The sequence below is a fragment of the Kogia breviceps genome, chromosome 17, assembly GCF_026419965.1.
Source record: "Kogia breviceps isolate mKogBre1 chromosome 17, mKogBre1 haplotype 1, whole genome shotgun sequence".
In the NCBI taxonomy this organism is placed as follows: Eukaryota; Metazoa; Chordata; class Mammalia; order Artiodactyla; family Physeteridae; genus Kogia; species Kogia breviceps.
The window spans coordinates 26,335,988-26,353,150 of NC_081326.1; the positions used below are offsets into that span (position 1 = coordinate 26,335,988).

General features: G+C 36.5%; 1 protein-coding gene across 2 annotated transcripts in view; it reads right to left on the reverse strand.

The window, feature by feature from the left end:
- Positions 1-3,667: 3,667 nt before the first annotated feature.
- The window catches only part of CA1 (carbonic anhydrase 1), a 47,858-nt gene continuing 34,362 nt past the window's right edge, over positions 3,668-17,163 (reverse strand). For both annotated transcript variants that reach the window (XM_067017013.1, XM_059042691.2), the window contains 7 exons: positions 14,578-14,638; positions 13,878-14,075; positions 12,418-12,536; positions 9,593-9,688; positions 8,789-8,851; positions 5,979-6,134; positions 3,668-5,037 (listed from right to left, as the gene is read on the reverse strand). In XM_067017013.1, the coding sequence (XP_066873114.1) occupies positions 4,921-5,037; positions 5,979-6,134; positions 8,789-8,851; positions 9,593-9,688; positions 12,418-12,536; positions 13,878-14,075; positions 14,578-14,614 (786 nt within the window). In that variant the 5' untranslated portion in view covers positions 14,615-14,638 and the 3' untranslated portion in view covers positions 3,668-4,920. The remainder of the gene's footprint in view (positions 5,038-5,978; positions 6,135-8,788; positions 8,852-9,592; positions 9,689-12,417; positions 12,537-13,877; positions 14,076-14,577; positions 14,639-17,163) is intronic.

Here is a 17,163-nt window from a genome sequence, read left to right on the forward strand (position 1 = left end):
TGGAAAAGATCCTTGATACGATTTTAATTTTCTTAAATTTACCAAGGGTTGATTTGTGACTCAAGATATGCTGTATCCTGGAGAATGTTCCATAAGCACTTGAGAAGAAAGTGTATTCTGTTTGGAAGGAATGTCCTATAAACATCAATCAAGTCCATCTTGTTTAATGTGTCATTTAAAGCTTGTGTTTCCTCATTTATTTTCATTATGGTTGATCTGTCCATTGGTAAAGTGGTGTGTTAAAGTCTCCTACTATGATTGTGTTACTGTCGATTTCCCCTTTTATGGCTTTTGCATTTGCCTTATGTATTGAGGTACTCTTATGTTGGGTGCATAAATTTTTACAATTGTTATATCTTCTTCTTGGATTTACCCCTTGATCATTATCTAGTGTTCTTCTTTGTCTCTTGTAATAGTCTTCATTTTAAAGTCTCTTTTGTCTGATATGAGTATTACTACTCCAGCTTTCTTTTGATTTCCATTAGCATGGAATATATTTTTCTATCCCTTCACTTTCAGTCTATATGTGTCCCTAGGTCTGAAGTGGGCCTCTTGTAGACAACATATATATGTGTCTTGTTTTCGTATCCATTCAGCCAGTCTATGTCATTTGGTTGGAGCATTTAATCCATTTACATTTAAGGTAATTATCGATATGTGTGTTCCTATTAACATTACCTTAATTGTTTGGGGTTTGTTATCATAGGTCTTTTTCTTCTCTTTTCTTTCCTGCCTAGAGAATTTCCTTTAGCATTTGTTGTAAAACTGGTTTGGTTGTGTTGATTTCTCTTAGCTTTTGCTTGTCTGTAAAGGTTTTAATTTCTCCTTCGAATCTGAATGAGGTCCTTGCTGGGTAGAGTTATCTTGGTTGTAGGTTTTTCCCTTTCATCACTTTAAATATGTCCTGCCACTCCTTTCTGGCTTACAGAGTTTCTGTGGAAAGATTCGCTGTCAACCTTGTGGGGATTCCCTTGTCTGCTATTTGTTGTTTTTGCCTTGCTGCTTTTAATATTTTTTGTGTGTGTTTAATTTTTGTTAGTTTGATTAATATGTGTCTTGGTGTGTTTCCCCTTGGATTTATCTTGTATGGGCCTCTCTGTTCTTCCTGGACTTGATTGACTATTTCCTTTCCCACATTAGGGAAGTTTTCAGCTATAATCTCTTCAAATATTTTCTCAGTCCCTTTCTTGTTCTCTTCTTCTTCTGAGACCCCTGTAATTTGAATATTGGTGCATTTAATGTTGTCCCAGAGGTCTCTGAGACTGTCCTCAATTCTTTTGATTCTTTTTTCTTTATTCTGCTCTGCAGTAGTTATTTCCACTATTTTATCTTCTAGGTCACTTATCTGTTCTTCTGCCTCAGTTAATCTGCCATTGATCCCTTCTAGAGATTTTAAAATTTCATTTATTGTGTTGTTCATCATTGTTTGTTTGCTATTTAGTTGTTCTAGCTCCTTGTTAAACGTTTATTTTATTTTCTGCATTCTATTTCCAAGATTTTGGACCATCTTTACTATCATTACTCTGAATTCTTTTTCAGGTAGACTGCCAATTTCCTCTTCATTTCTTTGTTCTGGTGGGTTTTTACCTTGCTCCTTCATCTGCTGTGTGTTTCTTTGTCTTCTTATTTTGCTTAACTTACTGTGTTTGGGGTCTCCTTTTTGCAGGCTGCCGGTTTGTAATTCCCATTGTTTTTGGTGTCTGGCCCCAGTCGGTAAGGTTTGTTCAGTGGGTTGTGTGGGCTTCCTGTTGGAGGAGGCTAGTGCCTGTGTTCTGGTGTATGAGGCTGGATATTGTCTTTCTGGTGGACAGGACCATGTCCAGTGGTGTGTTTTGGGTGTCTGTGACCTTATTATGATTTTAGGCAGCCTCTCAGTTATTGGGTGAGGTTGTGTTCCTGTTTTGCTAGTTGTTTGGTCTAGGGTGTGCAGCACTGTAGGTTGCTGGTTGTTGAGTGGAGGTGGGTCTTAGCATTGAGATGGAGATCTCTGGGAGAGCTTTTGCCATTTGATATTACTTGGAGCTGGGAGGTCTCTGGTGTACCAATGTCCTGATCTCAGCTCTCCTACTTTAGAGGCACAGGCCTGACACCAGGCTGTAGCACCAAGACCCTGTCAGTCACACAGAAAAAGAGAAGATGGAAAAAAAAAAAAAAAAAATATATATATATATATATATATATATATATATATATATCAGTACTCCCAGAGTCCACCACCTCAATTTTGGGCTGATTCATTGTCTCTTCAAGTATTCCACAGATACACATACATGAAATGGGTCATGGAGATTTAATCTGATGCTCTTGAGGCTGCTAGAGAGATTTCCCTTTCTCTTCTTTTTTTGCATAGCTCCTGCAGTTCAGCTTTGGATTAGGCCCCACCTCTGTGTGTAGGTCACCTGAGGGCGTCTGTTCTTCGCTCAGGCAGGATGGGGTTAAAGGAGCAGCTGATTAGGGGATTGTGGCTCACCCAGGCCTGGGGGAGGGAGGGGTATGGAATGCGGGGCAAGCCTGCAGTGACAGAGGCCAGTGTGAGTTGCACCAGCCTGCTGTGCTCTGTGTGTTCTCCCGGGGAAATTGTCCGTGGATAACGGGACCCTGGCAGTGGCGGGCTGCACAGGCTCCCAGGAGGAGAGGCATGGATAGTGTCCTGTGCTTGCACACAGGCTTCTTGGCTGCAGCAGCAGCCTTCGAGTTTTATGCCCATCTATGGTGCCTGTCTCTGGAGCTCGTTTAGGTGGTGCTCTGAATCCCCTCTCCTCACGCACCCTGAAACAATGGTCTCTTGCCTCTTAGACAGGTCCAGACTTTTTCCCGGTCTCCCCCCCGGCTAGCTGTGGTGCACTAGCCCCCTTCAGGCTGTTCATGTAGCCAACCCCAGTCCTCTCCCTGGGATATGACTTCCGAAGCCCGAGCCTCAGCTCCCAGCCCCACCCATCCTGGCCGGTGTGTGAGCAGAGAAGCTTCTCAGGCTGGTGAATGCTTGTCGGCCCTGATCCTCTGTGCGGGAATCTCTCCCCTTTGCCCTCTGCACCCCTGTTGCTGCGCTCTTCTCCGTGGTTCTGAAACTTCCCCTGCTACCCGCTGTCTCCGCCCATGAAGGGACTTCCTAGTATGTGGAAACTTCTCCTCCATCACAGCTCCCTCCCACTGGTGCAGGTCCCATCCCTATTATTTTGCTTCTGTTTTTTCTGTTTTTCTTTTGCCCTACTCAGGTACGTGGGGAGTTTCTTGCCTTTTGGGAGGTCTGAGGTCTTTTGACAGCATTCAGTAGGTGTTCTGTAGGAGTTGTTCTACATGTAGATGTATTTCTGATGTATTTGTGGAGAGGAAGATGATCTCCACGTCTTACTCTTCTGCCATCTTGAAGGTCTCCCTGCAGTGGTCACACTCCAGATATAGAAGCCATCTTCCTGTGTGTTCCATTCAATTTCTTTTCAGAAAACACTTTCAAACATTGTAGGTCAAGAGCATCTGTTGCAAATGTATTTCTTAAATTAAACTCGTACTCCTCTTTTGGCCTTCATGATGACCCCTGATAAATTTAGGTTAAAATCCTATCAAGGTAACTTAAGTGAAATAAGAAGGTCATAGGACAGGTGTAACTGTTTCATGCTTTCTCAATATCTGGTAAATATATATTAATATACACAGTCAAATTACTTTTGCAAAGAAAGTATTTTATTTTTATAGACAGATTATGGGGGTTGAGCTAAATGAGGTGTTACTTGGGTCCATTACATTTTTATTAAAGAAGATTCACTTAAATTCTGGGTTTCAAATAAAAATATCAAAAGATGTCTCCTAGGATTTTAGGTGCAAAATAAACACAGCCTTTACACAAAAACTCCCTCAGAACTATGAAGAATCTGCTTTGTCTGCCTTTTTAGCTACGATTACAGTTATTGAGAGGTTTTTGACTGATTCTCTGACATTAGACAAGACTAGAACATTGGAATGGATGTGCTCTTTGGTCTCTAATATGATTTCTCAGAGAAGAGAAAATAAGTAAATCACAAGACTAAACAACGGACACAAGATTTGCAGAATTCTGAATGTAGATATGGCTTCAGAAAGAACGGCTTCAGGTTAAGGACACATTTGACTAACAACATATGTGATATTTCTATACGATTCTAAGCCAAATGATTCCTTTATCATTTTTATAAATAATTCACTGGTAACTCTTCTTCCAAATTTGAAGTACAGATTCTCCATGCTAGCTAACTAGCTATAACAATGGAAAAAAACCCCAACAAAAACAGTGACCTTGCTAATGGTGTGGGCGGGGCAGTGGAAGCAATAACCAGAAGCATCATTTCCTGTATGAAATATATCATTTTTATCACAGAGTACACAAATGGTAGCAATGTTGGCTCAGCATAATAATATTAAATCCATTGTCATCCTAGCTTCTTTGTCTTCAAGAGTAAGAATTCTCAACATTTCATCTCAAGCTACTCTTAGGTTATTACATTTGAAGCAAAATAATTTTTCAAATAAAGCATTTAAAATTCTTGAATGTAAATGGGGTAGAAACCTAATGCCTTTTAAAAATAGAGTACATAATAGACAAGAAGAAAGGGATACAATTATTTTATTAGTTCAATTAAAATGAATAAAATGGAAAGATACAAATCACTAAGAAATTAAGTACAAATCACTAAGAAATTAATTGCATTATAAAGAATTCAACAAAATAGACTTGAATTTAAGCACAAGTTTTGTAAACTTACAGATTACTATTTGAGTTAATCATTAAGAATAAAAACTAAAGCTTTTTAGTTCTGCAGATTAAATTTGAAAGTAGGCTGTCTTGCTAGTATTAAAATAAACTTGTTTCTTAAAACTTGCTTTATTGGATCATATCAGAAGGAGAGCTGTGTTCCTTGAGGGAGGATAAGTTTCTTCCCGGGCCCATCAGAATGAAGCTTTCACTGTTCTGCCCTTCAGAGGCTGGGGTGGTCGGTTGTTGTGCTTAATGCGGACTTCTTTATCACCTTCGACATTTGATAGAAGACTGCGGAACTGTGCCAGCTTGGAGGGAGGATAAAATATTTAGAGTCAAAAGCTATTAAAGTTACACACAACACTTTTCTTCTAGTATAACAGATGCACTGATATTTAGAAAATCAGGTTGAAGATTGCAATGGTTTCACAGATGGGAAGGGAGGAAGCCAAAAATTCCTTCACATTTCTTTGCACTAGGCATTTGGCTTAAATTATCGATGACTGACTGGATTAGAATACCAGCTTTCTCACTCTTGGGTGAGAGACTTATCTGCTTGGTGCCTCAGTTTCCATATAGTACTGTTTCATTGCATTGTTGTGAAGACTAAATGGGTCAATACATGTAAAGTTCTTAGAATGGTGTTTGGCATATGGCATATGCTCAAGAAGTGTTAATTACAATAGGTCACACCGCATGCCCTAAAGGTTTGTTATGAGAATTGACTGGCAAAACGTACATAAGTAACCTAATAAAAGTAGTTGCTCAATCATTGGTAGTTACTATTTTCATAATTATAAACAATAATGAATGAGATATTTTGTTGAATATTTAAGAGCTTAAGTTTCAAAAAAGAACAAAAACCCATGTCAGCTATCAAAATATGCCACTTGAGAGTCACAATTCCCCAAAGTCTTAATAGTACTTCTAGTGCCAGTTTTTTCTTGTTTTTGAAACTCTTAGGAAGATATTTAATAAAGTTGGATTTTTCCTTATTAAGGTGAAAAGAATAGCAAGAGTTCTGAATCTCATATTTTTTTCTACATTAAATTAAAAAAGTGTTTATAAATACTTTTATTTTTGATTATTCAATAGACCTTACATCACAAATAAATCTTTTTCAGTTGGAAGGGAAAATGAACTCTTCAAAATCTAATTGAAATAATAATTTCCCCCAATAATACATGAATTGAAATGGTATTCCTGCTTTGCACTTCTAATGCTCACTCATTCACCTTTGATACTCTACCTGTTCTGAGCTGATACTGATGTTTTCCTTAAAGATGATCCAGATTACACTCTCATAAAGAGGAGGATGAGTCAGAGAGCCAAGGTAGGTCCAGTAATCCCGGGATGAAGGAAGGAGAACAGAGGGGTCAAAATTTGTGAATGGCGCTTTTTTGCCCTGAAAGAAAAAGAAAAGTAATATATTATTATATCATGATATAAACTATTTGCTTCATTACATATATGACATATATGTTATATTATTTGGTAGATAGATCTTAGCTAAGAATTTAATCAATTTTTCTACTATATAGTATTTCATGACTCGTATGGTTGTGGATATAAACAATGAAAGTAATAGAAGACTGAAAATATGCTACACTGGAATTTTGACTGAGCAATCTTCCTCCTTCTTCATTTGGTTGAAGATAAGCAAAGTTTCAAAATTATTTTATAATCTGTCTTCTTTAAAAAATATTTAATTTCCAGTATAAAACATTTATTGCTTCTCTAGGAATGATACCATATACTGTTCCAGTGGTAAAGATATTTATTTACATGTATATTGGTATGTTTTATCTTCATTCTATTTATTCCTATTTTCTTTTCTGATTGGTTATATTGGTGTATAGAAAATGAATTGATATTTGTATGCTAATATTTTATGTAGTCAACTTTTTTAAGCTTGTGTATTAATTCTGTTTTTTACCTGTTTGATTTGTATTTTCCAGGTGGATGTCAATGATCATATCCTCTGCACTTGAGGATAGATCTGTCTTTGTTTCCCTAATATTTATCCAAATATGTACTCTTATTTCTTTCCTTTCTTTATTACATTGATTAGGATATTCATTGTAATGGTCAGTTGTGGTGGTCAAAGTTGACACCCTGGTCTTGTTCTTGATTGAAATTGAAAGTCTTCAAATAGTTCACTACTAAGTTTGATGTTTGATCCCAGTTGGTATGTAATATTCTTTCTTAAGTTCAGTAAGTTTTCAGAGACTTTTCTTTCTTTTTTTTCATCTTCAGGAATTGGCATTGAATTTTTACCAAATGCTTTTCAAGCATCTAACAAGTTTGTAATATGGTTTTTCATCTTTAATTTGTTACTGTAATGACTTATATTGGAAGATAGTCTAATATCAAACCATCCTTGCATTTCGGGGATAAAGTCTACTAGTTTGGAAGCATTATTCTTTTAATATACTGTTGAATATGATTTGCTGTAATTGATTTTAATAATTCTTTTAGCTATATTCCTAAGAAAGATTAGCCTATGATTTCCTTTTTATGGTTTTCTTACCCATTTTGGGTATTAGGTTTCATTTAATTAAATCAAAATAAAGTTTTCTGTCCCCTCATCTGAGCAGTTTAGTTAACAGTGACATGATTGTTTCTTAAAAGTTGTGTAACACTTTTCCATAAAGTGGTCTGGGCCTAGAGTTTTCTTTTACTAGATACATTTTTTACTATTTTTTCAATTTCTTTTTAGATTCTTGACCTGTTTAGGCTTTCAACATATTTTGAGTCAGTTTCTCTGCATTTTCCTAGAAATTCATTTTCCTAGAAATTCATCATTTTAATCTAAATTTTCAAATTTACTGGTATAGTAAATCTACTATATAGTAAATATATAGTATAGTATAGTATAACACTATTCCAGTAAATTTACAAATTTACTGGTATAGTGTTATACAACTTGTTGAACAATGTGGGGGTTAGGAGTGCTGACCCCCTGCACAGTCAAAAATCCATGTATAACTTTATGGTCATTCCTCATAACCACAGTTGTGCATCAGCAGATTCAATTAAGTGCCAACTTTGTAGTGTTATAGCATGTATTTATCAAAAAAAAAATCTGTGAATAAGTGGACCTGTGCAGTTCAAACCCATGTTGTTTAAGGGTCAAGTGTACAAATTTTTCTCTTTTAAAACTTTTTACCACATCTTTAATTATGACCCAATTCCTTATTTCTAATAATTTTTTTGTATGTTTACCTTTTTTTCCATCTTCAAACTTGCCAAAAGTGTGTTTTTTGGTTGTTTTTTTCCAAAGAATCAACTTTTCATTTTATTAATAAAATTTTACCTTGTATGTATTCATTTTCTTTCTAATTTTATTAATGTTTTGCTTCATCTTCATTAATTATTTCCTTCTATTTTCTTTTCATATATTATTTTTTATATTCCTGAGTTGAGTGCTTATTTATCTTCAGACTTCCACTGTATAATATATCCATTTGAAGATTAATTTTTTTATACTGAACATGAACTAGATTTATTTTATATGAAAATACCATGAAAGAAAATGACATATCTCTGACATATGATTTAACTATTTACTGTTAAAGCAGTAAAGCTAAGGTTAAATATATCAGAAAGTCCATCTTTTTTTTTTTTTTAAGCTGACAGGGAGAATCATGGTTATCAGACACTACATATTAAAGGGATTTTAAAACAATGCCCTTAACTTCTGTATTTTTGTATTGATAAAAAATAAAGATATCTTTCTCCATGATGTAAAAAAATTCACATTTTAGTTGGTTATAGTTTTTAAACAAATTTGAACAACTACGAAACCCATTCTTCTACAGGCTTCAACCTGCCGAAATAAATGACCAATAACTATGAAAAACAAAACTAAAATAAAACAAATATCTGAGTCAGAGACCTTCTCAGAAGCAAGGAACATCTAAGTAGTACCTTGATTTTCAGATTGGTAGTTTTTGCTTCGGCCTTCCTACTCCTCACATCAAATATGCAATTAAATGACTTCTGTAGTTCTGCGGATTCTTGTTCTCTGATTTAAACTAACTTAATTAGTCTATTTACCTTAGTTTTAACTGCTTTTAGGGCATCAAGTACTTTCTGCAGGTTTGGGTTGGCCTGACCCACCTGGAGATTAAAAAAAATAAAGTGTGAGATAAAAATTGTTATCAAGTCAAATCTTATTTAGTTAATTTTTTTCAATTAAAAACAGTAACTGAAGAAAAAATATGCAAGTCAAAATAAAGGAATTTAGCAAAATTGTAATACAAAAACAAACCTCTTACTTTTTGTTAATTAATTGTAATTAGTAATATGAATGGCATGTTGTAAGTGTTCAGTAAAGGTTAACTAGAATCACTATAATTCCAAAAGTTAGTCACCCAAATATACCCACTTTAATAATAGCTTCCCTATAGAACATTTCAGGGACTCTCCTACAGAGGATGTGAACAAATCTTCCATTTTAAATATCAATTGAACTTTCTTGATGGGACAAACATCCTCTTAATATATTTTTCTAATGAAATATTAAGCTGATAAACTCCTGACTCTATGAGGTAGAAAGTTTAGAAGAAAGGGACTTTGGAAGAGCTGAAAAATAAAAAAAATTAGCCTCACCTTCAACACCTTCCCATTTCATCTCTACCTGAAATTTATTTCTCTCTTCAAGTGGGAAAAGCCAAGAGAAAACAAACTAACAATATGCTAGGGAACTGTTTTTTCATCTGTGGTCAGTCATTAGTAGAAGGGGAACTTTCCAAAAACAAAAGAATGACTCAAATATTATTTTGCCTTATTTCATCCTATTTTGAGGTCAGATTGGTAAGAAATAGTTTAAGCAGAGCTCTGTAACTCTCTAAAACTCACCTTCACCAAAACACCAATAATTGCCAAACCATCAGTCTGTGAGGCAGCTTCAGCAAAGCTGGAGTACTTCGCAGAATTCCAGTGAACTATATGAAGCTAAAAATGACAATGTGGTTGAGTAGTTATTTATACCATTGTGAAGGTAAAACGTTAGACATTAACTTGTTAATATATAAAGATATATCTTGGCTTTGATAGGTAAAACTTATGTGGCCCTTCATCCAGGGCATGGAAAGGGCTATGTTCTCACTCTTAAGAAAAGTTATCTGTGCGTTGAACAGAGTAGGCAAGTTGCAAATACTGGAACCAGTAAGTAAAATTTCTTTTCTCACTATATCATAACTATTCAATATTACTCCTTTTTTTAAAAAAAAAACATCTTTGGTATAAGAAAATCAGGAATTCTGACTAACTAGTTTGGGGACAAAAACTTAATTTTCTCTCACTTGAGGTACTTAGTAATTTTCTGAGAAGGGGTTCCTGAAGTATCTGGAGTCTTGGCCAAGGACAGATTCTCTTGAGCATATCCAGACACCTCTCAAGCCAACATCTCCAGCCTAACCTCTCTGTGGAACTCTAGACTTGTATATCCAAGTATGTGTGTTATATCTTCTTGATACTTTCTTGACATCTCCACATGGATGTTTAATATGAATCTCAAGCTTAATATGGCCAAACTAGAATTCTTGATTTCCTCCTTGCCGGACCTGTTTCATTTTCCCTTCTTAGGAAAAGGCACCACCTTCCATCTAATTGCTCAACCAAAAAATACAACAGTTGTCATTAATTTCTTACTTTTCTTCACTTATCAACATCCATCTTTCAGCACATCTCATAAATTATACCCCTTCACTTGGTTCACAACTTTGAGTCTTTGCATTAGCTGCTGATTTTCTCTGGGGTGTCCTTCCCCATAATCTTTCAACAGCAGGATTTTGACTTGAATTAAGGCAGAACTCAAATGCCAGTTCTGAAAGAATCCTTTTCTGACCACCCAATGTAAAGTGATCATCTGGTCACTTGTATCATTCTAAATCAAACCAGTTCTCTCCATGTCATGTATCTCTTCCCTTCCCTTCCCTTTCTGTTCCTTCCCTTCCCTTCCCTTCTCTTCCCTCCCCTCCCTTGCCCTCTCTTCCCCTTCCCTCCCTGCCTCTCCCCTCTTCCCCTCTTCTTTGTCTCTTCTCTCTCTCTTTCTCCCCACCTCTCCCTCTCTCCTGCTCTCCCTTCCATCCTCCATCCCACCATCTGTCATATGTTGAACTTCATGGCTAAGTGCCTGTCATCTCTACCCTGGATTAATTTTATTTTTCTCAAATTAGATGAATCACCAGTTATATTTCCTAAATGCAACCAAATATCCTCCCCCAAAGATGCTACTAATACTAATTTAGGATTTCAGCCTATTTGATTTTAGTCCACATTCAATTTTATGAAGGAGAAATAGGAGAAAAAAAACATTTAATGGATTTCTGCAACATTGAAAGTTATTAGTCTGGCTTTACAATGTAACATAAAGTTATATTTGTATACTATTCCCAAATCCTCTATTAAAATGAAAAATGCATAACCCTGTACCTAACAATCCCTCTTATGAAAATCTGCCCTACATACTTGCTTTCACTAGGGTGTAAGATATATGTACAGGTGTATTTATTGCAGCATTTTTTTTTTTTTTTTTTTTTTGGTAAAAGCAAAAAACCCAACAGAACAAAAGGAAAAGGCATTGTAATTGTCCATATGTAGGGCTCAGCTGATAAATTCTAACATATGCATACACTGAAATATTGTACAGACAGTAAAAATAGAGGTGCAGGGCTTCCCTGGTGGCTCAATGGTTGAGAGTCTGCCTGCCGATGCAGGGGATGCGGGTTCGTGCCCCGGTCCGGGAAGGTCCCACGTGCCGCGGAGCGGCTGGGCCCGTGAGCCATGGCCTCTAAGCCTGAGCGTCCGGAGCCTGTGCTCCACAGCGGGAGAGGCCACAACAGTGAGAGGCCCGCGTACCACAAAAAAAAAAAAAAAAAAAAATAGAGGTGCAATTAAACCTACAGACTTGAAAAAATGATCATGATAAATTGGTAAGTGAAAAAAAAGCATGTTGGAAAACGATATATACTATGAACTCATTTTATAAAAGTAAAATAAAAAAGCCAACCAGTCTATATTGGTACAAACGTATTGTATATTCATACATATGAAGAGCAAAAGTTCTTTGTTTTCAGTCTTCCATACCCTCTGTTGACAGATTGATGCAAATGTTCTTTAGTTTTCCATGGATATACAGACAAAATGTCTTGAATTGGATCACAAACTTCCATGTGGAGGTGAATCAAGAGGCCAGAGGGTAGTGGCCTGCAGCCAGGGAACCTCAAACCCTCATCTAGAGTATGCTACTCTATGATGACTCCTGTGATTAAACTTGCAATCTTAGTAGAGTCTTACTGAAGTGTTCCAGCCTAGCTACACCTATGCTACTGGTGTGTCCAAACTTGAACATTTAAATAAGAAGAGAATGATGGTGTGTTCCATTTGGGGGTTGGAGCTTTAAAAGGAGAGCAGCATTTCCCCTTGAGGTTAGCCTGACATCAAGATAAGTTTTCAAGGCATTCTGAAATGAAAGAGTATTCTGGGGCTCATGAGTCTGACTCCAAGTTCACCTGCCTCTTTCACATGAAAAATTTCCCTCTACTGCCGAACTCAGTGTGTCTGTATTTGATTTTAATGGAGCCTGGGAGGAGCCATTATAATGGTGTCTTATGTTATAAGGGAGCTTCTTCTGGGAGGACTCTCAGTGTAGTTCTCGCTCACTCGCTAAGCGACCTTACCTCTGCAGAATATTTGACTCCATCCACTAAGTGCTCAGAACCATAGTCATCTTTGACACCCCAGTGAAAATGGAACTGACGGAGCCTATAGCTTTCAGAGAGAGAACCGCCTTTCAGCACTAGAAGAAAAAGGAAACTACTGTTAGTGTTACAATCATAAGCTCCAGTTTATCTTTGCATTTAATATAAACTAACATTAAATTGGATTGAGTAGAAATGAAAACAAACAGCAGTGCCAAAGTTTCCATCTTGTTGGTTTTTTTTCCCCCACATCGACAATGATGGTCTTCATATGTGTGGTGCACCCTAAGATAGTGCATGAATTATATATAATTCTCAGCACATGAGCTGTAATTTTACCTTTTTCTGCCTTCAAGAAAGCATATTGGAAAATGAGTGAATTATATGATTACAGGGCTTTCCTTGAATCTGCTTTAATTTGCAAGTTCATTCATTCATTCTTTTAACAAAGACAGTAGTGGGCAGTATGCATCAAGTTCTTTAGTAATTTATTTTTAGTAACAAATTACTCAACATATACCTTGTAACTGATCAGGACACAAGAGGGTATCTTGACAGCTTTGTTGAGAATCCCTAGCCAGGGACCAAAAGAATGCTCCAGTAGAATGGTACGGTCCCTTTTAAAATTCTCACATTGAATGACCATGTTTCTTTAGAGAGTCTATCCAACCATATGATTAATAAAACACACATAATACCAGACCTAATCCTAACAATGGATATAGCTGCAAGGTGTCTAAAATTTAGGCTCAGAACCTTGTACGAAAGTGCTATAACAAATTTTGCCTTTTGTCAGTAGAGTTGTTTTATGGAATTGTCATTTAATAAATCATTCAGTAAACAGTTGTGAAAATTTTACTATGTGCTAGATTCTGGGATATGAAGATAATTCAGTCACTATGGCCTAGTAAGGAGAGGGGAATATAGACAAGTATACTTATGCACAGAATTGTTCCATGCAAGATGCACACAAGACCATTTTCTTACTGGCACTTCACAGTTATGGAGCCATTTTTCTGGTCACACAAATAAATATATTCTTCACCTCTGTTTTTCTTCCCTACTAGGCTCCTCCACCCTCATCTCGATTAGAAAATATTTGCTTTTTCAGTTTTTATATTCATGATGGTTCATAGACCTTTTTGAAAAGCTACTGTTTATTCAGAGGGTGTGAAGTGAGCAAAAAGACATTGGAAACAAGAAGAAATGGAATAGTGTCTCTGCAAAGGAGAAGGACTGAAAAAAGACAGATCTGGGAGTCCCCAAAATCATCTTTACCACTTGTAAATTTTCTAGATATTCAAGATTCATCACCAGATTCCAGCAACGTTACACATGTGCACAAAAGACTGCAGATGGTCGTTTGTGTTTCTTAGAGCCCTATTATTTTAATTTCCCCAGGAAAGTCGAAGAAAAATTAGAAGGGTCTTTTGGCTCACCTGATCGATTATCATTGTCCTCAAAGTTTACATGGAAGGAATGTCCCACGTTGACGATTTCTTTGGCTGTGTCTGGACTGTAGGAGACACTGATAGGTTTGAGAGAGGCATCATGTTTAGTTTCACTGGTTTTGATGTCGATGGGAGATTGTTTATTTCCATTTGCGATGGGGTACAGCTTGCCCCACTGTTCGGGACCTACCAGGACAAACATATGCTTACAATCAAAACTTGATCAAATGCTCAAATCCAAGTTTTAGCAATATAACTTTGTTTATTAGATTAGGATTTACTGAGGATCTTAAATGATATTCTGTTTAACTTAATGGAAATTCAATGTTTGAGAATGCCCCTTTTCTATGCTATACTATAAAATAGTGTATTTGTCATTACAAATAATATGCTCATAGTCTATGGGATCAGACTATGCATATTTTACTGTTATAGCAATAGATTTCTAATATACACATATGGAGAGAGAGACAGAGGGAGAGAGAGGAAGAGAGACAGAATGCATTTTGTAGACAACAATGACCCAAAGGACAACTGCTAAGAATACACACAAAACTATTATAATTCAAAGTCAGGCAAACCAAACCGTTAATCTATGACTACATAGGTATTTTAAGGGCTCAATATCTCTTTTATTGGAAAAGGGAAGAAGCTGTTATTTGATCTACATGAACAGAAGAATGCTTACCATTTTCGCCATCATATCCCCAGTCAGGACTTGCCATGATCTTCTACTTAGTTTTCTTTTTCTGAAAACAAAGATAATACCTGATATAACTAACTGCAACTGAATGTGCAGTAGACAACTGAAACCACAATTTGTGGGTTTTTATAGAACCGTCTCTGCCCTTAATAGGTTACTATTTCATCATCTCTACATATCAGGAAGTATATGCATGTAAAAAAAAAAAAAAGATATTGTAAAAGAAGCCCACAAGGGTAAGGTCAGTTCCAATTGTTTTATTTTCTTATATTGTAAAAAAGAAATATAGAAATCTTAGCTTTTATAAAATCAAGCGCTGTTTCTCTCATGTTTGTAGAAGATATGACTGAGTATTATCATATATGATTCTTTGAATTTCTAACTGAAAATGACTGTGCACTTGAGATTTCCAATTTTTACCCTTGCTGGACACTTAAGCAATACTAGCAACAGTAATTTAGTAAGAAGAATAATTTGCGTGTTTACAGGCTGATCAGAACAAGCATCATGATGTTAATTTAAAATCAGGTAACAGAATCACTAATTATTTGTAATATATATTATTCATAATGGTACATTTCAAAGACACACATGATGAGAATAAAGTCTTTTTTTTTTTTTTTTTTTTTTTTTTTTTTTTTGCGGTACGCGGGCCTCTCACTGTTGTGGCCTCTCCCGCTGCAGAGCGCAGGCTCCGGACGCGCAGGCTCAGTGGCCATGGCTCACGGGCCCAGCAGCTCCGCGGCATGTGCGATCTTCCCGGACCGGGGCATGAACCCGTGTCCCCTGCATCGGCAGGTGGACACTCAACCACTATGCCACCAGGGAAGCCTGAAGTCCTTCATTTTTAAAGGAGCTGTGATTCATAAATGGAGAAGATTTTCTTAATATTGAAATTAAATATGGTCCAATATTTATTTTACACATCAAATACAGGTCTACTGGAATAGAAAGCTTTCTTCTGTATAGTTCTATACAATTTATAGAGCACTTTCATATTATTTTATTTTACCATCACCACTACACTCATAAATCCTATACAGTGAGAAATATCATCTTGTAGCTGAAAGATGTTGAGGGTCTTCACCACAACTAGCAAGAAGCCAAGAAGCCAAGACTTCAGCCCCCAAGTCCAGTTGTTTTCTTTACTACACCTCTGCTGAATGCCACACTGGGAGCTATGCGGTGGATGATGCCTAATTCTCTTTCTATGCCCACAGTTCGCTTAAGTCTAATTTAAGCTTGGACCAAGGTGAGACTTGCCATCTGTTGAGTGATGAGAAGATCTACAGGACTTTTCAAGGAGGCAAAGAAAACCAATTAGTATGTGTCAGACTGGCTAGGTCCATATTTCCAAAGCTCTAAATGTGCTCAGAGGAAACACAATCTGAAAAAATAAGCTTCCACAGTAATGACTGATTTCCATGCCTTGGTAGTCATACTTCTTTTCACACTCTGGAATTGTCTGAGCTACCTAGGCTTTCTGAACTAAGTGAATCTGGCACAATTTTTAGCAAGGGTGACCAGAGGCACATTGTTTGTCCCTTTTGGCTAATGAGAGCCAACTAGCTCAGATTCAGATGGACTATGTATGGCTCATGAACAAAGTTGGAAGAGGCCCAAGCTTCCATTCCACACTTTAGTAGGCAGAAGAAACTATTACTTAAAAGGGAACTTTTTAAAAAGGTACCATTTATTAATGGTCCAGTATTGCTCAAATGCTAGGCTAAACAGTTTATATGCAGTAATTCATTTAATTCTCACAATAACCAAATTAGGCATTAAAATGTATATTCCACATAAGAGGAAATTGAGACAATTCCTCAGGGTTATGCAAAGCTTGTAAGTGGCTGCTTATATCTTACAAGCCTAGGGTTTAAACTTAGTCTAACTCCCAAACTTGTACTCTTTCTTAACCTTCCACTGTCAACAAATGCCCATTGACATCAACTTGATTCTGTTTTCTGGAGGATTGGATTGGTTAATCTGGTCTGGTCTGGCTTAAGATGACCAGTAGTCAGACTTGACCCTCGGGCTACTTCATTCTAGACCCAGAGTCTCAGGTTGGCCAGAAGCTCATGGAGTGATAGGAACAGGCTACTCTTTGCCAGATAAGTTGCCTCCTAATTGCTACTTTGTTAAAAGTAACTTTAAATCAAACTACTATATTAATCAACCTATTTGGAAAAAAGGACAACTTCCTTTTCATTACACGATTACGTGATAATTCATCACATGAATATTTTAACATACATATGAGATTGTATTTTATTTAAAGTTTTAAGCACTAAATTACCTTGAACCCTAACCATTATGACCCTTTATTCCATTATGTACCCAGGGTGTGTTTGTGTACATCTACGAGCAGAAAACTATATAGAGAAAGGATGTAAAATTTAATGAGCACCTATGGTTTAAGTCCGAATACTCCTCTCATTTACTTTTATCCCTCTTTTCCTGCTTACAAACTTTGCCTCTTTCAGCTTAATATCTATACTAAGTCCAATATGTTGTCTCACTTTGTGTTCTCTTTACTTTCACCTGTAGTCTCTTCACAGTATACTTTTCTAG